At 42.9% G+C, this 26,422-nt stretch overlaps 1 protein-coding gene across 3 annotated transcripts in view; it reads left to right on the top strand.

The window, feature by feature from the left end:
- Positions 1-332: 332 nt before the first annotated feature.
- PCDH19 (protocadherin 19) overlaps positions 333-26,422 on the top strand; it is a 113,690-nt gene continuing 87,600 nt past the window's right edge. For 2 of the 3 annotated variants that reach the window (XM_023538880.2, XM_003420019.4), the window contains exons 1-2: positions 333-2,568; positions 6,121-6,448. In XM_023538880.2, the coding sequence (XP_023394648.1) occupies positions 422-2,568; positions 6,121-6,448 (2,475 nt within the window). In that variant the 5' untranslated portion in view covers positions 333-421. Of the gene's footprint in view, positions 2,569-5,293; positions 5,435-6,120; positions 6,449-26,422 lie in introns of all 3 variants that reach the window. The other variant, XM_023538882.2, reaches the window with a different exon arrangement.

Below are 26,422 nucleotides of genomic sequence, written 5' to 3'. Positions count from 1 at the left end.
TCTCCGCCTTCGCCCCAAGTGCGGTGCGGACTCCGCCGCGCTTCGCCTGGACAGCGCAGACGCCGCCCGATCCGCAGCCCTGCCCCGCTGCGACCAGTCGCGCCCGGCTAACTTTGAAGGGGGAAAACTGAGTAGCCGGGCTGGAGGGAGGGGGCTCGGGGCCGCGCTGCGCTCCCTCGGCCCCCCGGAGCCCCCGGGCTCCCCCCGAGCCCCCGCCGAGCCTGCCGCCACCTCAGCGTTGGAGCCGGCGCGGGTATCTCCCCCGCGCCGCCGGGCCGCCCTGGGCGGGACTCCTCCCGCGGCCTCCGGGGCCCCGGGACGCGCGCAACAGGCGGCCCGAGCAGGCGGGAAGCTGGAGCGCCGGCGGCGTCGGTCTCGGAGGGGTGTGGAGAGGCGAGGCCAGGCAGAGCCCCGCGCAGCCATGGAGTCTCTCCTGCTGCCGGTGTTGCTGCTGTTGGCGGTACTGTGGACGCAGGCGGCCGCCCTCATTAACCTCAAGTACTCGGTAGAGGAGGAGCAGCGCGCCGGGACGGTGATCGCCAACGTGGCCAAGGACGCGCGTGAGGCAGGCTTCGCACTGGACTCACGGCAGGCCTCTGCCTTCCGTGTGGTGTCCAACTCGGCTCCGCACCTGGTGGACATCAACCCCAGCTCAGGCCTGCTGGTCACCAAGCAGAAGATCGACCGTGACTTGCTGTGCCGCCAGAGCCCCAAGTGCATCATCTCGCTCGAGGTCATGTCCAGCTCTATGGAGATCTGCGTGATTAAAGTGGAGATCAAGGACCTGAACGACAATGCGCCCAGTTTCCCGGCGGCACAAATCGAGTTGGAAATCTCAGAGGCAGCTAGCCCCGGCACACGCATCCCGCTGGACAGCGCCTACGACCCTGACTCGGGCAGCTTCGGAGTGCAAACGTACGAGCTCACGCCCAACGAGCTCTTTGGCCTGGAGATCAAGACCCGCGGCGACGGTTCGCGATTTGCCGAACTCGTGGTGGAGAAGAGCTTGGACCGCGAGACGCAGTCTCACTACAGCTTTCGCATCACTGCGCTCGACGGTGGCGACCCGCCTCACCTGGGCACCGTGGGCCTCAGCATTAAGGTGACCGACTCCAATGACAACAACCCGGTGTTTGGCGAGTCCACCTATGCGGTGAGCGTACCAGAAAACTCGCCTCCCAACACGCCAGTCATTCGCCTCAACGCCAGTGACCCAGATGAGGGCACTAACGGCCAGGTGGTCTATTCCTTCTACGGCTACGCCAACGACCACACGCGCGAGCTCTTCCAGATCGACCCGCACAGCGGCCTCGTCACGGTCACCGGCGCCCTAGACTACGAAGAGGGCCACGTGTATGAGCTGGACGTGCAGGCCAGGGACCTGGGACCCAACTCCATCCCGGCACACTGCAAAGTCACCGTCAGCATTCTGGACACCAACGACAACCCGCCCGTCATCAACCTGCTGTCGGTCAACAGCGAGCTGGTGGAGGTGAGCGAGAGCGCCCCCCCAGGCTACGTGATTGCACTGGTGCGGGTGTCTGATCGAGACTCTGGACTCAACGGGCGAGTGCAGTGCCGTTTGCTGGGCAATGTGCCCTTCAGGCTGCAAGAGTACGAAAGCTTCTCCACTATCCTAGTGGACGGAAGGCTGGATCGCGAGCAGCACGACCAGTACAACCTGACGATCCAGGCGCGCGACGGCGGCGTGCCCACGCTACAGAGTGCCAAGTCCTTCACCGTGCGCATCACGGACGAGAACGACAATCACCCGCACTTCTCCAAGCCCTACTACCAGGTCATTGTGCAGGAGAACAACACTCCCGGCGCCTATCTCCTATCTGTGTCGGCCCGCGACCCCGATTTGGGTCTCAATGGCAGTGTCTCCTATCAGATTGTGCCGTCGCAGGTGCGGGACATGCCAGTATTCACCTATGTCTCCATCAATCCCAACTCGGGCGACATCTACGCTCTGCGCTCTTTCAACCACGAGCAGACCAAAGCGTTCGAATTCAAGGTGCTGGCCAAGGACGGCGGCCTGCCCTCGCTGCAGAGCAATGCCACGGTGCGGGTCATCATTCTCGACGTCAACGACAATACCCCGGTCATCACGGCCCCGCCCCTGATCAATGGCACAGCCGAGGTCTACATCCCCCGAAACTCCGGCATAGGCTACCTGGTGACCGTCGTCAAGGCAGATGACTACGACGAGGGCGAGAATGGCCGAGTCACCTACGACATGACCGAGGGCGACCGCGGATTCTTTGAAATAGACCACGTTAACGGCGAAGTCAGAACCACCCGCACCTTCAGCGAGAGCTCCAAGGCTTCCTACGAACTTATTGTTGTCGCTCACGACCACGGCAAGACCTCTCTTTCCGCCTCTGCGCTCGTCCTAATCTACCTGTCCCCTGCTCTCGATGCCCAAGAGTCAATGGGCTCGATGAACTTGTCCCTGATTTTCATCATCGCCCTGGGCTCCATTGCAGGCATCCTCTTTGTCACTATGATCTTCGTGGCGATCAAGTGCAAGAGAGAAAACAAAGAGATCCGGACCTACAACTGCAGGTAAAGCCAACTTTTCTTTCTTTCCTTCTTTGTCTTGGATGAATCAGATGTATGTATCTCTGTCTCCGTGCGAAAATCCCAGTGTTTTTGTTTTCTACTTAAATGCATGCAGCATACTTACTGTGCTTCTTTTGGGAGGGGGATGGGGAAGTTTGTGGTAGTCCAAGTGGAGCAATTCTTTTGATCTGACAATTTGCTGGAAGACAATCATTTACTGTTCCAATGGATTCTGGCATATGATGATGAGCAGAAAAACGATTACAATTTTAAAATTTGCATAGCAGTTTTCATGAAGTTATGGCAGAAAAAAGTGAGTGAACGAGTGAGAGAGAGAGAGAGAGGGATTGAGATTCATGTTTTCAGCAATATCAGCAAGCATCACAATTTGATTTCAGATCCCACCAGTGTTTGTGGACAGATACTGAAAGGAGAGGGAGTGCTGGCAGCTTGTCCTGTCCAGTTGCAGAGAGGAACTCCAGAAAGAGCCCGGGAGTGGGGGTCTAAGATGGGAAATGGAGTAGGGGAAAGAGATCAGGAATGTGTGGGGAAGCAGGTGATTAGTATTTTTGACTTTATTCTTGGCTTGCTTTGTATTTAGTCCCCAAAGATCCGACTATTAAAGTGCAATTTTACCAGGCGTCTGTATGTTTCCCAAATATCTGATTGGTTGGTGGTGTGGTGACCAAACATCCCAGTAAGGGATAGGACTTTGCATCCAGATGTTTGAGTTAAAATCTTCTGGAGTTGATGATGCTTTTTCTAATAAGGGACCTTACTGTGGCATTATGATCTGGTCCCTACCAGTGGATGTCACTATGGGCTGTTACGTTACAGTTCACTTGAAGTGTGTGCAGACTGTGTGTGTAAGAGAGAGGCAGAGAATGCAGAAATGTGGAAACTCGACTGCTACCTAGTATTAAAAAAAGATTTCCTGAGACCCACATTAGAGGGTCTTGTTGAAGCTCTTCCTTACAACTGGGTGGAATAAATAAGTCTAAGCATTTCTAGAATCTGATTTAGGATATACATGTAATTTTTTTTCCAGCAGTGTCTCATCGAAATGGTTGAAAAAAAAAAGTTGTTTCTTTAGTTTGCTGAAAATGAATGATGCTGCTATTTCCAACCAAGGTGTGTGTGTGTTTTCAACACACCTACACATCCAATGTGTCTTTTGTGCCATCTGTGCTTGCATGTTAATCACTCAAAATATGTTCCTGTAGGTCCGATTTGTATTTGACACCATCTGAAAGGCACACTTCTGTGAATCAGAGCCCCCTGAATATGTAAGAGTCATGCAATTATTGTTTCCCTTTTACTATTCTCTGTGTTACACAAGTTAGTAGACAAATGCTAACCACACATGAATATCAATCAGGTGCCATAAAAGAGCAGCTGCAATGCCTCATAAATGCTTTAATCCTGTTACTAGTGAAATGGCCGTGACTTTTTCTTTCCTTCAGTACCGAGTCATTTCAGATGGGAGAAATGGAAATTAATATTGCTCTTACCTTTGAAACCTGTGACTGCCAGTGGTAATTTTTACAGGGGAAAAATGTGGGGTCTATGAAATTTTATTTATATGGAGATAATGATGGAGAGCACTCTTTTTAAGCCATTTCCTCAGCATAGAGTAAATGCCTAAGACCCTTTCCTTGATGAAAAAGAAGTCCTCCTAAAATAAAGATATCGAAGGCTTTGCCACCTCTTCGTAATGTGTGACTGGAAGTGAGAGCTCTTTCCGAGAGCTTGCCAGAGAGATCATTAAACAGAGGAGAGTGTTTGAATTGGGGTGGGGGGAGGAAGCAAATCTTAGTGCCCTCCAACTTGAACCAAATGTGTATTTCGTAAAGCGCTCTGTTCGCTGTGATGGTTTGGGATTAATGAAGTACAATTTAATTAAATAATTGGCCAATACAGGAAGGGCTACACAATGAATGCCTCAGCTGAAAAATTGGACTGGGCATTGCCAAACTTACCCATCCTGGGTAAACAAAATGATTAGAACTTCCCGTTGATTCTGTAAACAGATCAAGGGGAAAAAAGCAACCCCAGTCTTAGGGTCTTTGGGATTTTATGTGCTTCCCAGCTCCAGTAGCATCAGCTTGCCATCACTGCAGGTCAGCCTGGGCACAGAGGGAAAGGGTGAGGGGAACTCAGTTGCTAAGCTGTAGGTATATCCCAGAGACAGAGCAAGAATTTTTCTCTGTCTACATGCAGTTTCCCCATCTGCTCAGACTTTTTGGAAACCTAAAGTTCAGGGGCTTGTCTTTCCATGTGATTAGACAGAGGTTTCTGGTTCTTAGCCTCTGCAGAGCCTCTTCCCCAAATGCATTCATTTATGAGACTTGCGTGATGATCTGCAGTAGCTGCTTGGATTGGGCTTCCTTTCTGTATTCAGACAATTAGCTTTGTCAAGCGAGAATACAGGCAGTCTTTTCCTTGTTAACCCTATTGTTTTGCGGATTATTGCCCAGAAATTTAATTTCCAAACAATAAGCTGAATCATTATGTGTAAAGTAATAAATGACTTTGAGAATCTGGCTACATTTTAATGTATTTCTTTTGACAAGTCGCTTAATGCTTGCTGTCTTTGGTGCACGTTATTGGGTCTGTGTCAGTGTTAATTAAATTGAGCTCTTTATGTTTCAGTTGCAGCACAGCTGCTTGTAGGTACACCTGAATGGAGAAGGATGCTGAATGCACTAACCTTTAAATTCCTTTGCAGTAATTGTTTAACCATCACTTGTCTCCTCGGCTGTTTTATAAAAGGACAAAACAGCAAGTGTCTGCATTGCATCTCGGTTTCTCCCATTAGCGAGGAGCAAGACAAAAAGGCAGAGGAGAAAGTGAGCCTAAGGGGAAAGAGGTAAAAAGGCATTTCCCCTCATTCAAATGGGTTTGGCTATCAGATTTCTCTAAGGAAGGAGGGGGGTGGGTGGGGAGTAGAAGGGAGCAGGGTTAGGGCAGGGAGAAGGAGGGTGTGGAGGAGAAGAGCTGAGATGATGCCAGAAGACTGGGTCTGATCTACCCCAATCCAAACTTGATCAGGTCACTCATAGAGGAAGCTGATTGAGGGTGTTTGCCACATGGCGAAAGCCTGGGGGAACTGGCAAGTGGTGTCTTTTTAATTTCCCCCATCTCCTGTTCTGTTAAATTGGGACTTGCTTCTTATTTCACCCAAGAGTTCCTTTGGGTTCCAGGGATGTTCCAGTTTTGAGCATTTTTGTGCTTTTTCTCCCATAGGCTCAACTTTCCCCATCCCTTCACCCTTGCTATCTGTCCACTCACAATGAGAAATTCCAAAGTATAGAAACTTTTAGGTGTTTTTTTTTTTGGAGGGGGGAGGTTAGTGTATATTTAATATGAAAACTTTATGGTCCTCAGCTTGTTTTCGCATGTAAAAAGCACAGGGAGAAACCCGATGATGTAACGCACCAGAATAAGGAGCTGGAGCAGAGATGGGGTGCAACTCTCTGGGGTGCTTAATACTTATTAATCAGTGCATGGTTTGGGAGGGCGTTAGCGATTCATGTTGCCTTTTCTGTCACATAGAATCGCTGAGTACTCCTATGGGCATCAAAAGAAATCAAGCAAGAAGAAAAAAATCAGTAAGAATGACATTCGTCTGGTACCCCGGGATGTGGAGGAGACAGACAAGATGAATGTTGTCAGTTGCTCCTCCCTGACCTCGTCCCTCAACTATTTCGACTACCACCAGCAAACACTGCCCCTGGGCTGCCGCCGCTCTGAGAGCACTTTTCTGAATGTGGAGAACCAGAATACCCGCAATACCAGCGCTAACCACATCTACCATCACTCTTTCAACAGCCAGGGCCCCCAGCAGCCAGACCTGATCATCAACGGTGTGCCTCTGCCTGAGGTGAGTATACCTAAGTGGCTCTGCGAGGTCTTTCCTGGGCTTCCTTCCTGAGCTGCTCTCTGGACACCATACACCTTCATGCTGGCACAACCCCTGGCAGGTGTGGGGAGAACATCTCTGCCTAAGCCCACTTCCAAGGTCAGAGTTTGCCACCAGTGCTTCTCGGGACAAAGGGTAACCCAACATATTGGGCCTTTGCAGGGGTGGGCATTGGGAGTGGGAGCCCAAGGGGGTCTGAGCCCTTAGAAGCCCTGTATATTATCCTGGCGTAATGCATATTTGCCCTACCTGTTGCAGATATAAGGAGCTCTGGTGGTGCAGTGGTTAAGCACTCAGTTGCTAACTGAAAGTTCTGTGGTTCAAACCCACCCTCCACTCCACAGGAGAAAGATGTGACAATATGCTTCCGTGAAGATTTACAGCCTTGGAAACCTTATGGGGCAGTTCTATTCTGTCCTGTAAGGTCACTATGACAATCTGCTTCCATGAAGATTTACAGCCTTGGAAACCTTATGGGGCAGTTCTACTCTGTCCTATAAGGTCACTATGAGTTGGAATTGACTGGATGACAATGAGTTTTTTGTGTTGCAAATATAGGTCCCTGGGTGGTGCAAACAGTTTGCACTCAACTGCTAACCAAACGGTTGATGGTTCTAATCCACCCAAAGGTGCCATGGAAGAAAGGTCTGGCAATCTACTTCCATAAGATTACAGCCATTGAAAAGCCCATGGAGTAACAGGTCTATTCTGAAACATGTGGAGTCACCATGAGTCAGAATCAACTCTACAGCAACGGGTTTGGTTGTAAATATGGCATGCTTGCCAGTCAGTGGTACCAGTGTGTCTGTCACAGTAACTTATAAAGGGTCAAGTAGTGTTGAAAATGGCTGAAACCCTCCAATGGTCAGGGACTGGTTTCCCAGAGGGGGAGTGATTCAGCCTCCTAAAGTCCCCTTTTGCTTCTTCTTTGGTCATACCAATGTTTTCTAGCATCCTGCCCAGATTATGAATGGGCTGGTTAAGGGGAGGCAAGCCAAAAAACAATCAAGCAAACAAAAAACAAAACAAAAACACTTTGCCTTTTATTAGCAGTTCTGGGGATAACACTTGACAGAGGTTGAAACTCACTAATGAAAATTTCAGGAATTAATTATGCATTTGAGTTAGCGCTGTTTACTTTTAGAAACCCTGGTGGCGTAGTGGTTAAGTGCTACGGCTGCTAACCAAAGCGTCGGCAGTTCGAATCCGCCAGGCGCTCCTTGGAAATTCTATGGGGCAGTTCTACTCTGTCCTATAGGGTCGCTATGAGTTGAAATCGACTCGACGGCAGTGGGTTTGGGTGTTTTTCGTTTTGTTTACTTTTACTAGGAATGAGTGTTTTCAAATGGAAGCATAAGTTTTTTAAAACACTATGAAGTCAAATGTTTGCTGGATGTTGAAATATTTCAGGATAGTAGGGTGGTTATGTGGATGATGGCAGGTAGGTGGCTGCGTGGAAGGCTGTGAATAAAAGTTCTTAAATTAATTTCACTTTTCCTTGAATTGCTTAAGTTCCTCTTTGGTTGGAAATTTGATGCACTGGGAAGCGTATGTCCTCATCCAGGCCACTAAAAAAAGGGACACTGCACACCTGCAGGGCACGTCTACATCCTTAAGACCATTGTTGCGGTTGATTCTCGCCATCAGGTGTCTTGATAGATTGCTCTTCAGTAGATGATGAAACTGAAGTTCAGAGTTGCTGAGTGTCTTATTCAGAGTCACAGAGCAGGTCAGCAAAAGAGGAAGGACTCTCTCTCATAGGGCTGTACGCTCCCTGGTGAGTGTGCTTTAGGTCCGCCTTCCTGCCTTAGGAATAGTTTAGCCTGATATACCTGGGCATGTGAAATGGCCTCCTAGTATTGACATTAATTTCATAGGGCAAAGAGTTTTTAAGACCACTTACGTCAGTTGCTATTCCTGGTCCCTGAAAATTAATTCCTACCAGAATTTATAGGACCAAACAGCAGTGCTTTTAATGAGAAACTGATAATATTCTGCCAGCAACAAAATCACCAATATTTTCAACCCATAAATTTATAAATAAGAATACTGAAAGTCATAGTGACCTTAGAGGACAGAGTAAAACTGCCCCATGGGGTTTCCAAGGAGTGGCTAGTGGATTTGAACTGACGACCTTTTGGTTAGCAGCCAATTTCTTAACCACTGTGCCACCAGGGCCCCAGTATTGTGCTAGGTAGGCACAATTGTAATTGTTAACGTCAGTGAATACCACTAGGAAATAGAACATAGACTGCTGGAGAGGCAGAGGTAGCACCGTGTGATGGAATCAGATAGACCATGATTTTGAATACGGGTTTCACCTGCTGCTATGGACCATCTCTGAGTCTCTGTTTTCCTCATCTATAAAGTGGGCACAGCTACCACGCAAGTTTGTTCCAAGGAATACGACATTGTGTAATGTAAAGGGTCTGACTCATAGGCACCCCACAAATGGTGGATATCTTTACTAGATAACAATTGGAGAATCGCTGTTGTAATGGCCTGTACACATGAGTGTGTCTCCCTAGGCACTTATCTTATAACCGAAGAGGAATTTAGGCTGGCTCTGTATAGATAAGACCTACAAAGTGGCAAGGTTTGACTGTTCATATTGGCCATTTAAACAATGAAGGTGAAATATGCCAAGGCTGTAGGTTCATTTGCTGAGAGTGCTGATGGTTGTGGAGCTGGACAAAAGGTTGAATCCTAAGGGCTTGATGATCATTTATGCAGTCCAATTCAAGACACTAGAGAAATGAAAGCCATGGTGTCTGTGGAATACTTGGAGGGGGCACGAGATATATGACTATGTCTGCATGGTTTTCCTAAGGTTTCGGTGTTCTGAGATTCACCTATGGGCACAATGAAATAAAGTATTGCTTCAATTATTTAGAATAGCCATTCAGAGTTTCAGTTCTGATCCTGTCCCTGACTCACAAAGCCAGATACCCTCCTTATTTAACAAAATCACACAGATCTAGTGCGTAGAGTGAGTTGGGGCCAAGACAGCACACGCTACAATGTGGTGGAGTTAAATGTGTATTTCCAATATGGAGTCCTGGAGAAGAACCCATTCAGAAAGGGGGGGCCCACTCACAGTGGAAAACTTATCAGGTCATTTAACCTGTATCTGCCACAAAGTCCTGCATGGGGAAAATTACAGTTCTTCTCCATTCCTTCCATACCAGAGGCCCCTGAACGTGGACTGGGTAGAATACTTAAAAAAAGAATACTTAGGTACCGTGAAATCTATAGAAGAGCAGGAATGATTGATTCATTCATTCACCTAACATCCTCAATATTTGTTAGGTGCCTACTCTTTATTGAGGCACTTTTCTTTGCTCTGGTGTTAGAGAGATGAAAAAGACAGTCTCTATCTCCACGAATGCACATTCCAGTGAGGGAATCAAGGAGGTCAGCAGGGGATTTACAATATGGAGTGATAAATGCTGCTACAGGCTGCGATGGAACATTCTCCATTCCTAGGATAGTAATATCTTGATGTATTTCCTACCTTTTCTTTTCATTTCTGTCATTAATGAATTCATTCATTCGAGAAACGAATGCTTGCTAAACAATCATAACATAAAGTGGCAGGTGCTATAATGTGATAAGTACATGTTTCTATGGGCATTTCTCTATTAAATTTTGGTATGTCACTTACACTATTCTTTATATTTTCATTAAACCAGTCATTTATTCATTCGCTAGCAGTCAATCCACTAGCATTTTTGCGCACTTAGAATGTGCCAGACACTGTGCTACTTGTTGGGGATACAAAAATGAAACACTTGATCTTAGACCCTGGGGAGCTTATAGGGAGACAGACAAGTAAACAGGTAATTTCGGTTCAGGATAACATCTCCTTCCTGAGCGTGTGTCTACATTCTTACTCTCCAGATTGGAACCCAAGGTCACTACATGTTAAGTTCCTCTGCAGGGCTACTGTGTGACGAACATAACTCCCTTCATTAGCTGTTGAGTCGGTTACAGGGCTTACTTGCAGTGCCATTGGAGAGGAGTCAGAACCACTGTGTTCACTGCGTGCAGCTTCTGCCCCAGCATACTTTGTAATTTATCCGTATGGCATTAGTTCACATCAGGGCTTCGGACTGGTTCATTCTGTCTTGAAGGCCTGCTGAGAATTTGCATTTCCACCCTAGATGTACTGAATCAGAATCTATACTTTAACAAGATCCCCAGGCGATTCTTATGTATAACACATTTCAAGAACCACTACTTTACTAGTGGTTCTCAGAATAGGTCCCTAACCAGCAGCATTAACATTGCCTGGGAACTTGTTAGAAATGCAAATTATCAGCAGGGGTTCAAACCTAATGAACCTGGTTTGAAACTCTGGTTCAAATTAGTAAGCATTGTTTGAGTACCCACTATGTGTTCAGCTGTGTGGCAGGTACCATGAGGATTTCAAATAAATATAAGATGTAGCTTCTGCCCTCAGACAGTTCACGGGCTAGTTGGGGAGCTAGGTTCACCCATGTAATGTCACTGGAGAGCAATACAGGATAATTTCTAATCACGTGTTACTTTGTAGGCTCCTTAGTACTCCCTTCTCCTTCCATGGCAGCCCTACCATCGTTAATATGTAGATTTACTGCTGAGCTCTCAAGATTTGGTGCTGAGCTGAAGGTAAGTTTCGTCTCGGTGTATAAATCTATCCTCGTCTGAACACTAGAAACTAGAAGGAGTATGACTTTAAATATGATTAGGTAGGTAAGGTAAAGGAAATGGAGCACTACTCCAGAGAACTGGAACTCAGCCTTTAGTAGTGTAGAGATAATTCAGTTGCGTAAGATTGTATATCATTAATTTACTTGTCTTCTGATGTGGATCAGGAATTCAGTGATGTGGATTTTGTGGTTCTGTACATAAATTTAAGGAGGCAAAGTGGAAGATGTCTTTGTTGTTCCTGGAAAACTTTGGTAGACTTAGTGATGTCAGGTATGTATTAAGTATTTTAAAGTGAAGGGTGAGACTTGCATTCTCTAGCATCCTGGTTTATTTAGTCCATAGACTTAGTGTGTGTGTGTGTGTGAGTGAGTGAGTGAGAGAGAGAGAGAGACAGAGAGAGAGAGAGAAGGGGGACAAGAGAAAGTAGCGGAGAAAGGAGAGGAAAGGAGGTTGAAAAAGAAAATGAAGGGACAAAGAGAGTAGGCTTGTCAGTTTGCTAAGATTTTTTCTTAAAATATTCCAGATTTTGTTGAGAGGCCCCTTACTATGGCAAATGATTTTTATTTCTGTCTTATGGAGTGGAAGCATGCCTACTGGGTAGCTCTGGATGCTGGAAAGTGTTATTCCTTTGTACATCACTATTCCTGCATTACTCTTTTTGTCATCCAGGCCCTGGTTCTTGTTAGGGGAGAAAATGCAATTAATTTCCTCTACTGGGAATGGAGACTTGGGTGGGACCTCTTCCTGTACCCCTAAGAGGGGTAAAATGGCTCAAACAGCCAACCTCTTTGGTGAGGCATTTTTAATTTTAGCTTTCTGATGTCGAATGTTCCTGAGCTGACAACTCTGAGTGATAGAGGGCAAGAACTCCTAGAATTCCAGTCATAGGTGCATAGTACTTATATTTTGGTCTCAAACTCAATCTCAGTTTCTCTCTTTCTTTTTCTTGCTTTCATACAGGGCATTGTAAGGGGTGCTATGCTGTGGCTGCTCAGGCAGCAGTTTCCTAAGTAGCAGGGTAGTAACAGTGGAAGAGTTTGCAGAGCAAGGATGTGTGTGGCAGGCCAAATTGAATGCTTCCAATTATCCTTCAGAAGGTCTGAATCCGTGGTCATCTCAGTGCAGATAATAAAAGTAAAATATCAGCTGGGCTTTGAAGAAAAAAAGAAGAAAGAGAGCTCAGCATGCTTTGGTCCCTAAAACAGAGTTTTAAAGTTAGAGATGTGCAGTGATTTGAGTGAAATTCTGGCCTAAAGAGTTAGAAAAACAGCTGCAAACCTATATCAGATGGCAGATTCAGAAATCACTAGGGAATGAGTAGGTATGATGAGACTGGTTTGGATAGCAAGGACGTGACACAAAGCATCACCCCCAATTAAGCAAACAAACAAACCCTTTGGTGAGCTTTTTTTTTTGCTTTTAGTTTGTTTATTACGATGGGGGAGTCCCTCGGTGGTACAAATGTTTAATGCACTTGCCTAGTAACCGAAATGCTAGTTTCGAGTCCACCCAGAGGCACCTCTGAAGAAAGGCCTGGTGATCTACTTCCAAAAAATCAGCCTTTGGAAGGATTTGTCTTATTCTTAAAGGTCAGAGGTGACCATCAGGCTGCAGGAGGAAGCAATGGAAAATGGTGCAGACTGTATTTTTTAAAGCATGCTCACTCCAATTTTCTTAAAAAAAATCGCATGGTAACCAGCAAACATTCTAGGGCCACCTATTTCCCACGTTATATCTTATTGGCCCATCTAGCTGAGGCAGTACATTTCCCGACGGGGATCTGCTTGCAAGATGTGTTCCAGAATAAACTGTTCCTCTGTCGTCTCCATGCAACTACCGCAGAACTGAGTCAGTTTACATTAGTATTTGCTAATTTATTATTATCATTCCTTATTGGCAATTAACTGGTTACCTTAGAGATCATCTCTCTCCCTGTACGCCTTCACTGAAGTTGAGCTCAGCCAGAGCCCTGGCTAATGATCCTGAGATTTTTCTCCCTGGAGGGTTGGAGGCAGGACATTTTCCATAGAGGGCTCGGAGGCTTCGGAATTTCTCTTACCAGCAGACCACTTGTTTTGGGTCCCAGTGGCCACATCTGGTTTTTCTCTGATTGTCAGTCAGACATATAGAGTAGGCGGAGCTATAAATCCCTACCTCCATAACCTTGTCCCACTCTGTGCTGTGGTTTTGGTGTGTTGTGCCCAGAGGCTGAGCTAGGGGTTTAGAGGATTGCTTGTTAGGAATTAGAGGACTAAAAGAGGATGAAGTCACCTCCTGGCAAAGCTGGAGTCTTTCAGTTATGGTGCTGCAGTGGAGCTGAGGTGACTGCTTGGAGTTTCAGATGTTGACCCTTCTGCATGCGTATCTCAGTTTCCAGGGCTTTGGGAGACCAAGCTTGGCTGGATCAAGTGTCTCAGATGTGGGTAAATGAAGCCGTTTGTACAAGAGGCCCAAGTGTGAGAGGCGGGAGGCTGGCTCTGGAACGGCCATTTTCCCCCACTGAGAGGAGGCTTGATTTCTTGATGTGTGACTGACTGGCCTTTACTGTGAGCCTCATTTACTTCGAACAATTGAGAGGCTTGAAGTGAAAGTCCCAGAGGATCAGTTGTTTGTAGAGGGAAATGCTCTTCAAGTTACATTTCCTCTTTGGCTGTTATGCAGTTACGAGTGCTTTTTGTGTCGGCTGCATGGTGAGGGTCACTCTGCTTCCAGTGGGTGTTATCTGGCTGCTAGTGGCTCCTTGTGCTCCCCCCTCCCCCTGCTAGGGGAATGGTGGGGAAAGTACTGCAGCCGCATGAGAACAACTCCGCCACATTGTGGGCTCCCATGCAGAAATCTCATTTGCTATCATTCAGCATTTTGCTTGAAATTGCTGGCTAGGACCACACAGCATTCCTGGAAGAGGTGTCAGAAGGGTCTGGTATTTCCACTCTACTGTCATGAAAATGGAGTTAACAGAAAAGGCAAATGACTTGCCCAGGCACACACCATTTAGAGTCAAACTAGACTCCATTTTTCTTGATGCAGCGTCAAATCGCTTTCTGTCACATAACATAAAACCTGATTGGGGTCCACAGGAGGACCTTTGAATGGTAGTTGTGTTTCTGAAAAGCTATGCATCAAGAACATGTCTTGTAAATTAGACCCCATGTTAACCGAAGTGGTGGCATTCTGTATTTAAAGAAACCCTGTGGTGGACTCAGGTCTCTGGGTGGTACAAATGGTTTGTGCTCAACTCCAGCGGCACGTGAAAGAAAGGCCTGGTGATCTGCTTCTGTAAATATTACAGATTAGAAAACCCTATGGGGCGGTTCTACTCTGTAGCACATGGGGCCACCATGAGTTGGAATTGACTCAACAGCAACGGGTTTGTTTTTATGTGTGTTTGTTAAATTCTTTCATAAAGATAAGAGTCCTTGTGAATAAATCAGCTCCTTACTGATTTCCTTTGTGAGTCTGGGTTTTTACACATCTTGTTTGCTTAATGTGAGATTCTTTGCATTGGCAAGATTTACAAAACCTTTGAAAGGTGGGCTAATTCATTATTCCCTTGACTAGTATCTGGTCAGCAGCCCTGGTGGCACAGTGGTTAAGAGCTCAGCTGCTAACCAAAAGGTCGACAGTTTAAATCCACCAGCCACTCCTTGGAAACCCTATAGGGGGACACTATGAGTCGGAATCGACTCCATGACATCTAACAACAACAGCAACAACATCTGGTCCTTGAATTTCACTGTGTAGCTTTCCTGGTTGAATTTCACTTAATTTTGTTTTTAAAGAAAAGCTGCAATCATGTGACCTTTCAAATACACAGAGCCCAGATAAAACAGATACATATCACCCAGATTTAATGCACATTAACATTTTATATTTGCTTCAGATTAAAAAAAATAAATCAAATGGCACAGCTACCCCGTTCCCATCCTACTCCTCTCCCTCCAGTTTTTGTAAGCCTCTGGTTGAAAGAACAGAAGCCCACCAGGAATGGTTTTGGTGCTTTTTTGTCTTCACCTCTTCAGCTTACTCCTGCAGAGAGATGACTCCCAGTTTGCTGTCCCAGGTTCTGAAAGATCCCTAAGCCAATAAGTGTTTCCTGGTTTGGCTGGAAACCCTGGTGGCGCAGTGCTTAAGAGCTATGTCTGTTAACCAAAACCGCTGGCAGTTTGAATCCACCAGGCGCTCTTTGGATACCCCGTGGGGCAGCTCTATCCTGCCCTATAGGGTTGCTGTGAGTTGGACTCGATGGCAATGGGTTTGGTTTGGTTTATTTTGGGGGGTGGTTTGGGTAGAACCTGGGAATTATTTTTGAAAATGAAAGTGCTCCTTAGACTTTCCTTTAAATTCAGTCTTTGTGGTGGGAGAGAATTACTTTTCAGAAAGGAAAAAAAAAAAAAACAACAGTGAGAGTGAGACAGACAGATTAACAGACAGATGGGGGCTGGGGGGAATTATCTTGAGAATTTTGAGCTGACCATTTGGGACCAAAGCAGGCAATAAGCTCAGTGTCAAGCCTGTGTTCTTGAGCTCCGTGTTCATGGACTAACACCAGGGCTTCTTAATGTCAGACGCTTAAGCACTGCCTCAATGTGCATAGTCTTCTGATGCTCCATTAAGTCTTTGAGTGCCAGGGTGGCCAGTTTTCAGCTTCTCCCACTGGGCCCCATCTGGCCGCTGTTCTGTGGCAAGCTGCTTTCCCTCACTGCCACCAGCACTGGCCTTGGCGGTCTCTGCTTTCTGGATTATTTTCACTCCTAAATCTGATTTCCAGAGCATGAAGGGCACCTCTTCTTAGATTGTGTAGTTTGCTCTTCTGAACAAAATGGATTCCCTGTGTAAGCTGGCAGGAAGAAAAGTTCAATCCAAAGGCCAGCTCCCTCTTTAAGGGAGTGTGTGTTTGCGTGTGTGTGTGTGTGTGTGTGTCAGAGAGAGAGAAAGAGAGAGAACATGAACGAACATTATGTACTTCTCTTACCCACTTTTTCTGCTTCAGTGAGGTTGGGGTCTTTACAGGCTCGGCTGATTGTACATATGTTTATGAGCTTTCATTCTCAGACCCCCTCCCCTTTGACACTGCTGGTTGCCTCCCTGAGGAAATGCTCATAAGCCTAGTTACAGCAGGGTGGGATTCTCCCAGATGTGAGTCCAGGGCACCACATTTTGATATAACCCAAGGACAGATGTCCTGGGGACTATTTTTAAATGAGATTCCTGCATAGGAAGCAGCCAAATAACCATTCTGTGCATACAACCCAGCTTAAGGATACCTTATAGTGAGTTTCGAAGAAGTCCCTGGGTGGTACAAATGGTTAAGTGCTTTACTACTAATCGAAAGGTTGGGCATTCAAAATCACCCAGAGGTGCCTCGGAAGACAGGACTGGAGAACAGCTTCTGAAAGGTCACAGCATTGGAAACCCTGGGGAGCAGCTCTACGCTGCACACACGGTGTCGCCAGGAGTCGGAATGGACCCCACAGCAACTGACAACAACAAATAGTGAATGTCAGTTCCTTGGAAATTAGTTTCTGAGGCTCAGTTTCTTTTTTTTGTCTTTTTTGTGCATAATTCTGTTTCAAGCCTTTCTCATTCTCTTCCTCTCTAACTCATCTGGCCTGAGGAAATCTGGTATGGGCTGCCGCCGTGTACAAGGTAGTTTGTCATAAAACCGTATCTTCTCTAAGTGAGATGCACGAGTAGGGAGAGTGCATCTGACTGCATTCAGAGGATTTGGCTTAACCTTTAGGCAACTTTTTTACAACTAAAAATGTCTGAAGTGTAATCTAGCATTCATATTTGAAAGTTGACGTGCTTGAGGAAGGCAAGGCTTGGGAAGCGCAGGGATGAGCAGAGACATCTGGTATAGGTAATGGTGAGCGGCCTGTTGGAAGACTGGTTTCTTCCTCTGGGCCGTCAGGCTGGTTTAGTCACGGCGAGGACACGGGCACACTGCACGCGAAGACTGGCGTTGGCTGTGGTCTTGCTGTACTGATCATTTCTTTAATTAGTGCATTTCCATTTTCTCGCATATAGACTTTCGAGTGATGGAATATGCTAATGACAACTTGTTCCTAAGGGCTTAGGGGAGAGAACTTGATGGCATTAGTGTTAAATAATGGCTTTTTCAAGGGTGGGATTTTGCATGATTTTTTAAATCTAAAATTGTTTGTGATAGTTATGGCTCTTTAGAAATAAATCTCAAATGCTACTTAGGAAACACCAATTTTCTGTGTGGCTGGTGAGCTTGCTAATGGGATGTTTTTCTTACACCTCTAGGTTGCCCTTTCTGATTTTGCCTCTGCTACTAATTCTATTCTGTCCTGTAAGGTGTCTATGAGTTGGAATGGATTCGATGGCAACAGGATTTTTTGTTTGTTTGTTTTTAGTAATTCTCTAGACATGGAAAAAGGAGTGTGCTTTGTTACAGTAAGAGATACAATAAGGAAATGCCTGCAATGGAAAGAAAGCTAAACAGCCTTTGTACTATCCATACATTGCATAGTGGCTTGAGAGTTAGAGCAAAGCCTTATAAAACTGGGAAGCCTTTTGCCACACAGTAAGTGCCATGGCACTGGGCATTGTTGGATTGACATTGGGGGCTCAGCCTTTGCACACCTGATCATCCAGCACCCTCAAGAGATCATGGACGGTGGAGAAAAATCCGGAGCTGCAAAGGTTTGTGGCTCTGCATGGTTGTCCTATTTGGAAGCATGGGGTCAGAAAATGTGTGTGATGCTTGCAATATCTTTCTCTCCCCATTCTTTGAACCCAGCAAGTTAATCTCTAATGTGTAAGTGACCCCGAGTCAGTGTACCTCCAAAGGTAACCACTTGGAATTCTACAGTTCTAGGCACAGGAGGCTACTAATAAAACAGAGGAAACAGAATTTAAAACCTCACGAAGGAGGGGTTTTAGTTTATTGAAGCCATTTATTAGTAAGGAAACCAGAAAACATTGAAAATTCTGTAAAATCCAAACAAATGCTAAACTGTACCAAACCTGGGACAGTATGTGAGGAGACAGGATCAGAGAATCTCCAACTTCTCTTCCAGCTCTGAGTGTGATTCTGTGATTTTTTGCAGCAGTATTTTGAAGGACTTCATATAGCTGACTGCATTAAAATTTGAGTCCGTGTGATGACAATGGTTGCTCTGTAGGTGGTATCGAGGGCAATGAACTTAGCTATGACAGGTGATACGATAGGTACAGCCCTTCAGTTTTTAATGAGGGCAACATATTCTGTGTGTAATCTGAGTTGTGAGTGTGTAAGTCAAAATTCAGCAGCCTCCCTTTTCACATATGCCTCCTTGTCTAATGTGCCAGGTACACAGCTAGGGGTGGGGGATGCTTGGGAAAGGCAGCAATGAGTACACTAACCTTGCTTCAGTTGGTCTGTACTTTGTTCTAAGGATGAATAGGAGATGCACTCCTCTTGCCTAGCAAACTAGATCTTTCAGGAGAACACAAAATTCACTTAAATATAAATTATGTTGATTATCACACTACCTAAAAATTCACAGAGCTGGAAGTCACCGAGATCTCCTTTTTAAGTTAGGTATTCTTGAGAACTGTTTTGTATATCATGATAAATTATCTAACCTTTTATACTGTCGAAGGCCAACATTATGGAAATAAGCAGCTTTTTTATTCCATTCTAAGGTCAGTCTAACCAAATTATGCAACTTCTAATGCAATTGCTTGAAGCTTCCTCTTTGAAAGTTTCCTCATTTTAATACCTTGCAAAGAGATATTTTAGCTACTATTCATGCTTTAACAATATATTTCACTGATTGTCATTCTGTTTGTGGCATTTGCTGGCACGAGAGGCAGTTCACCATGGCTTTGCACATTTTTCTGTTTGCTGTAGATTAACAACAAAGAGCCAGAATTCATTAAAAAGTGTATTTTTGTTGTTGTTGCTGTTTTTAATTTCAGGCCATAGGAGGCTAACTGAGCCCTATAAAATCAATATTTACAGGGTACTTGTAGTTTTGCCTGAGAGCCAAAAACGAGGTAGATTTTCTTTTAAGCTGGATTTGATTCCAGAATTTTTAAACCCGATGCATTTTGGATTGCACTCAGCAGGATTTGAGACACTGTCTGTTACAAGTCAGTCTATTTCTTTCAGGGAGTCAACTGCTACTTCAGGGGAAGGGGACGTTGGGGATGGGGGAAGCCCTTGGGAAGCTCTGTTTTACTTTAAGCCCTTACAGAATAATTATCAGGAGCTCCCTGAGGTCAGGGCCGATTCTATGCTATTCCTTTTGTGCAGTGTCAGGTGTTTATGAAATATCTTTTGATACTGATGAGCTAGCTCTACAGTGAGCATAGTGACCTTCTCTTAAAGGGTATTCCCTTATTCTAGGTAAAGCATGGTCCTCCATGATGATTCGCCTCCAGACTTCAGTGAACGGGCTTGTTGTTGAGTAGTTAGGCTCAGTTTTAAAAAATTATTTTGTCCTGAACATATCCGCCCATTTATCCATCCACCAAATATTTGTAGATCACTATTTACCAACCAGCTCGGTGCTCAGCCCTGAAGGACATAGAGAAAGTATAAGCAGTTTTATTATAGCTTATATTGTCATTGAGGAGACAAGATGAGAAGTTAAACACATTTTCTTGAAATCAATGGGGGAAATTAAGGGTTATTCACTGAGTGGTGCCACATACTTGGTTAATAATTGGGAATAATATGATTTTGTTTCTTTTTATATGGCAAAATAAATCACACATGGATTAGCGTTAAAGATGAAAAATCAAACAATAAAGTTATTAGATGAAAACCTAGATAAATATCTATCTGATCTTGAAATTGAAAAGAATTTTAGAAGCAGTGGAAATGAATACAAAGAAAAATACTAGCAGATCTAATGCCATAAAATTTAGAATATCTGTATGTCCAAAAATATCATAAGCTAAATTAAAAAATAAACCTATAAACTGAGAAAATACTCTAAATTTTTTATAGCAAAGAATCTATATTGGTTAATTCATTAAACTAATTCTACAAATATAAATCAAGGTGTAGGGGATGCAACAGGGAACAAAACAAAGGCTGTGTCCCCACTGAGTTTGCATTTTTATGGGAAGAGACAAACAATAAGTGCATATAAAAATAAATATATTGTAAGTCAGATGGTGATATGGAGAAAAAAAAGGAAGGAAAAAGGGTACAGTTTCTTCCAGGAATGTGGTATTGCTTTAGGAAGGCCAAGGAGGACATCTCCGACAATGGAGAATTTAAGCAATGCCCTTAATATATAAAGAGTTCTTATAAATTAATAAGAAAAGACAATACCACAATATTAAAAAAAAAAGTGCAAAGGGCAGAATTACCTTGTTAATAAAGAAGCTGCCCAAATGACCAGTAGACATGGAGGTATTTCAATCTTAGTAATGAAATAATAGAACTGGAATATCATTATTAATTTAATTGCAAAAGCTAAAAAGTCAAGCAATATGGGAGTGTATAAAATAGAAGTAAAAGTCCCTGTAACCCTCTCCTTACCAGTCCATCTCCTCAGGGTAACCACAGACAGCAGTTTGATGTGTAAGATGTCATTTTTTACTTATCTATTCGGTAAGGATTAAAACAAATACTCAGCATTAGCAAGGGTGTGGCTATCATACACTGCTAGTTGGAGTATAGTCGATAGACTTGATATAATTTATAGAAGTGAAGCATTGGAAATATTCTAAATATCAACAGTATGTTAGTTGCTAAATATGTTACGGCACATACCTATGCTGGAATACTATGAAGCCATTCAAATAATATTTTGAAGAATATTTAATGACATGGGAAAATGCTCACAGTACGCCGGACATTAATTGAAAATAATCAGAAAATAAAATGGCACGCACAGTTTGATTCCAATCATTTCAAATGTATGTGCATAGAAAAAAAGGCTGGGAAGAAAATTACTAAAGCATTAACAGTTATGCCAAGTTACAGGAAATTATGTTTTAAAAGTTCTTGTCTCATTTCCCAAATTTTCTACACTGAACATGTAAAATAATGTTCAGAAAATGAATTATTTCAAAAAGTTAACTACTACATGACACGGTAGATATTAAGGGCCAGAGAAGTGGCATAAGATATATAAATTATTCTGAGGAGCGACAGACCAAATATGTTCCTTATTTTCATTTTTCAATCATATCGTACCTTTTAGGTTTTTCTTCTTATTTTTCCTTTTTTGAGGGTCTGTCTCAGAAGATAACAGGTATGAAGCTGTACCTTTAAAAATCGCTCTTTAATTTACCTTTTAAGTGTGAGAAATACTGTTCTAAAAATACTTTTCTTCCTCCTTCATGCTTCTTGTCCATATGTATACTTTTGTAAAAGTAGGTGTATCTCACCAGTGTTAGACATCTGGTTACCAAATTTTATTTTTGAAATGAAGGGGTTTAAAATAGCAACATTTATCTGTAATCTGTACAAATTTTTAATACTATAAAAATGATACAGACTTTATCTAAGGTTCAGTTTTGGCAAAATATAATTTTTCCAGTGCCTTTTTTAGTATCAATTGGCCAATTTGAGGCGTGACCTTTTTAATATTTCCTGATATTTGATTTCATGTTTCTGCTCCTTGGCTCTGAGGCATACTGCTTGAAGATGATACCCCCAACAATTTGGAACCAAAGAAAAAAAAAAGGGAGTTAATAATTTGATGGTCATTGAGATGCTCAGCATTTCAAATTCAGCCTTGACTAAATGCACTGGCTTTTTTGTTTTTGTCTTCCTTTTTCAACAAACTGGAATGGGCGCAATCCTTTTAAGAAAGTCAAAGTTATCAGACTGCCTCCCCATCTAGTAGTCTAGTTCTGAACATCATAAGTACAAAACCCAGCATATTCCTTGGGGACACCTTCACTTTAATTGATGGCTGTATAAACTTCTCACATACTAAGTACTGCACTTAAGTGCAAAACGTTTAATTCAGTGGCCCCCTATAGACATCAGAACTATTTAGAGATTGTAAAGAAAATTCTCATGGAAAAAAATATAAACAGATGCTTTGCTTCCCACCCCCCCATAGCTAATAGATGAGAACCCTGTACAATGTCACCCTGATCGTAGATGAAGTGTTTGCCTGCTACAGGAAAACATCTGCAGCCTAATTCTGTACTCTGTCCCTTGGATAAATCGGGGAATTTAGCCTGCAGTAAGACTGTATTTCTTATATGTGCAGTCATTTAACTAGATAAGTTTAGATTCGAGTATGTTTTTCATTTTATAACATGGAGTACCTGATAGAAATAAAGATCTATTGCCTTTCTTCTTCTTCTTTTTTTTTTTTTTATATGGGCACAGGAAGAAGGGACTAAAAATTGAAGGGGAGGAAACCATCCTGGTCCCTTTTCTGTTTCAGTTTTTTAATGTAGAAATCCTCATTTAAAGAGATACTGGGAATGCTTGAAACTTGATTATGAAGGAACTTGAGAAAAGATTCATATTTTTCCCTTTGTATGAGATTGTTTGGATTAGAAAGGAATTTCCAGGAAATTACAATATTTAATTGATTTTCAGCCAGTACTTGAAAGGAGATAATGTGATAATGAAGAGTGGTCTGGCTGAAAAAGAGGAATTATGTAATACTATGTAAATTCACATCACTACTAAAATGAGTATAAAACTTCAGAAGGTGATAGGAAGATAAAAAGCAAGGAATTTTGTTTTTCAAATCCTGATCCTGTTTACAGCTTCCATTCAGTGGGGATTTGGTACTGGCTCTGAGGAATCAAACAAACAAACAAAAAAACACCCGTTACCGATTCCAACTCAAAGGCCGTGGGTTAGAACTGCAGATCTTTCGGTTAGCAGCCGAAGGCTTAAAGGAAGGCCCTACTACACACATGTTCTGTATAGGATGTACGTGAAGGCCTGATTCAGAACTTGCTTATGGGCCCTGAGTAGGCTTTGAATAGTGCCCCTTCCCCAACTTTACGTCCCATGGCTGCCTTTGCCTAGGACCCAAGAACCGAACTGGTTGTGTGACTGAGATGTTCTTGTTTATCGGTGCCAAGATGAGGGAGATTGAACCACCTAGGGAGCCCTGGTACAGAGGTTAAATACTCGGCTACTAACTAAAAGGTTTGACTCCATCAGTCGCTCCATGGGAGAGAGATGTGACAGTCTGCTTCGGTAAATATTACAGCCTTGGAAACCCTATGGGACAGTTCTGTTCTGCCCTTTGGGGTTGCTATGAGTCGGAATTGACTTGATGGTAGTGGGTTTGGTTTTTTTGGTAGGGAGATACAGATAAGCAAAAGCCCCTACAACAAATGGTAACTCAGCAAGTTGGTATCTTTGAAGACACACCTGTGAATATCCTGACTGAGTAAATGTAGTGTAGTATCTGACTTTTACTTGACAATTAATAAAGAAACCTATGGCTTTCTGGCAAAAAAGTGGCCTGGGTCCTAGTGTCTTTATTATTGTTTTTATTATTGTTGTTGTTAGCTGCGGTGGAGTCAGCCCTAACTCATGGTGACCCCATGCACAACTAAAGGAAACACTGCCCGGTCCTACACCATCCCCACGATTGGTTGTGATCCATAGGGTTTCCATTAACTGATTTTTGGAAGTAGATTGCCAGGCCTTCCCTCCTAATCTGTCTTAGCCTACAAACGCCTCTGAAACCTGTTCACCATCGTAGCAACATGCAAGCCTCCACTGGCAGATGGGTGGTGTCTGCGCGTAAGGTGCATCAGCCGGGAATTGAACCTAGGCCTCCAGCATGGAATGTGGGAATTCTACCACCAAACCACCAGTTATAAGATCAATTCATGTCCATTGTGAAAAAAAAAAAGGAAAAGATAAATATTTGAAGAAATCGGAAAACCATCTATACTTCCACTGATCAGGGGTGAGCACCCTAGTTGGTTCTTTCTGTTCAGTGCCTGGCAAATTAATAAATAAATAGATAAATGCTCAATAAATGTTTGTTGAATTAACGAATGAAGTTCCACATTTTTAATGTTTTAAAATTTTAGTTGGTATCACTCTGTTTCTTTTCCCATCTTTACATTATATTACGAGATTTTTTTTTCTATACCATTAGAAAATATTGATAAGTGAGATATTTTTTATGGCTGAATTGTACCCTGTTCTATAGATAGGATTTACTTTTTACTTAAACACTTCCTAATGGTGTGTAAGTAAACTTATAGGCTATTTAAATTTATATCTTATTATAAATAATACTACGATGGATATCCTTACACACAAACCCTGCTGTGTATCTGTTTTGCTAGAATAATTACCCTAGAGGTGAAATTGTTTTATCCAAGGGTTTATGTATTTTTAGAACTTCTAATATGTATGTCCCTCAGAAAAGTTGTACCAGTGTACACTCCCACCAACAGCGTGGAAGAGCCCGTTTCACTGTACTCACAAAGCATTATTATAATTTTAAATATCATCACCAATCTGATGAAGCTGTAGGGAAGCAGGCAATCTCATACATTGCTGGTGGGAGTGTAAATTGGAGTGCAGCTTGACAAAATCTCCCAAAATTACAAATACAGATACTCATTTACCCAGCAATTCCACTTTTACGGAATTCATCATGCAGATACGATCGACCACGTGCAAAAATGATGTATATTCATTGCAGTATTGTTTGAAATAGCACAAATGAAAATGTGTATGTCTGGCAATAGGAAACTTTTAAAAAAAAAACTGTTTTTATATATTGATATGGAAAGATCTCTAAATATATTGTTTTAAAAAAGGAAGCTCCAGAAAGATGTGTAGAGCATACTATCATTTGTGTGAAAAAGGAGGGAAAAAGAGAATATATATTTTTATTGTTTTACATATGCATAAAATTGTCTGTAAGGATAAACAGGAAATTAACTAGAATGGATGTTGTTGATAGTTGCCCTTGAGTTGGCTCTGACTCATAGTGACCTGAAATAGAACAGAACATCGCCCGGTCCCGTGCCATCTTCATGCATCTCTGGTGTGTTTGAGTCCATCGTGCTGGCTATCGGTACCTGTTGGGAAAATGGCGAATGAAAGGATAGGGGACAGGGTTGAGAGAGAGAATTGTAAGTTTCAGAGATGAAAATAGGTATCTCATTTTAGTTTCAATTTGTATTTCTTTGATTACTAGTGAGGTTGAACACGTTTTTGTATTTACTAGTTGTTTGTATTTCTTCTTCCATGAATTAATATTTATACCCTTTCCTCATTTCTATATTCCTTCTTTCATTTGTTGCAAATACTTTTTTTTGGTTTGTCGTATGATGTTTAATTCTATTTTATGTTTATTTTTGACTTACAGTGCTGTGGAATCTTTACATAGAAAAATTTGTCTTTTTTAATTTGTGATTTCCTCGATTGCTTTTAATCTATGAAACTCTCTCCCTACCCACCGATATTGTACACACACACACTCACTACATTTTTGATAGCATTTGTATAAATTCATACTTTTCATTAAATTTTCAATTCTTTGGAATTTATTTTGGTATATTTATTTATTTTGGAGGTGACAATGTAAATTTTTTTTTTCTAATTGGTTAATTGCCTAACTTTGTACCATTTCTTGTTTATTTCTCCTCCTCCACTGCTTTTCGATGCTTCTTAAATACATCATATATTAGAATTTTATGTGGACTAGGGATTTTTTTCTGAGCTAGTCATTTTGTTTCATTGATCTGTTTGTCTACTCTGGTACCAACACAACATTGATTTAATCATTGATGCTTTATAATAGATTGTCATAGATGATAGGGTCAGTTTCTCCCTATTCGTTGTCTTTTCAAAACATGTTTTTATTTTTTCTTTCAGATGAACTTTGGAACCATTTTAAGTTTCAAAAATGATTATTTTGGGACTTTGATCAGAAACATACCAAACTAACAATTTTTTTTTGAAAAGTTGACATGCATATCATGTTTAGTCTTACTGTCTAGGAGCCTGACATCTCTCCAGTTAGTCACATTTCATTCTAACACCACGCAGTAATGTTGTAGAGTTCTTCTTACGTTTCTTCTTAAGGTTATTTCCAGCTATGTTATAATCTGTTATTGTCAATGAGCTCTTTTTATTTTATTTTATTTTCCCATTGTTATAGCTGGTAGGGAATGTAGGAGAGTTCCTGACCTTTTAATCATATTTTGTATCCAGACCCTCTTTTCTTAGACATAGCTTACTACTTGGGTGCTAGCGTGATAGTTATTTTGATTATTGGATCTTTGTTTTCAGAAGTTAGAGTCAGAAGGGTAAGT

The sequence above is a fragment of the Loxodonta africana genome, chromosome X, assembly GCF_030014295.1.
Source record: "Loxodonta africana isolate mLoxAfr1 chromosome X, mLoxAfr1.hap2, whole genome shotgun sequence".
In the NCBI taxonomy this organism is placed as follows: domain Eukaryota; kingdom Metazoa; phylum Chordata; class Mammalia; order Proboscidea; family Elephantidae; genus Loxodonta; species Loxodonta africana.
This window is presented reverse-complemented; position numbering and strand designations above follow the sequence as displayed.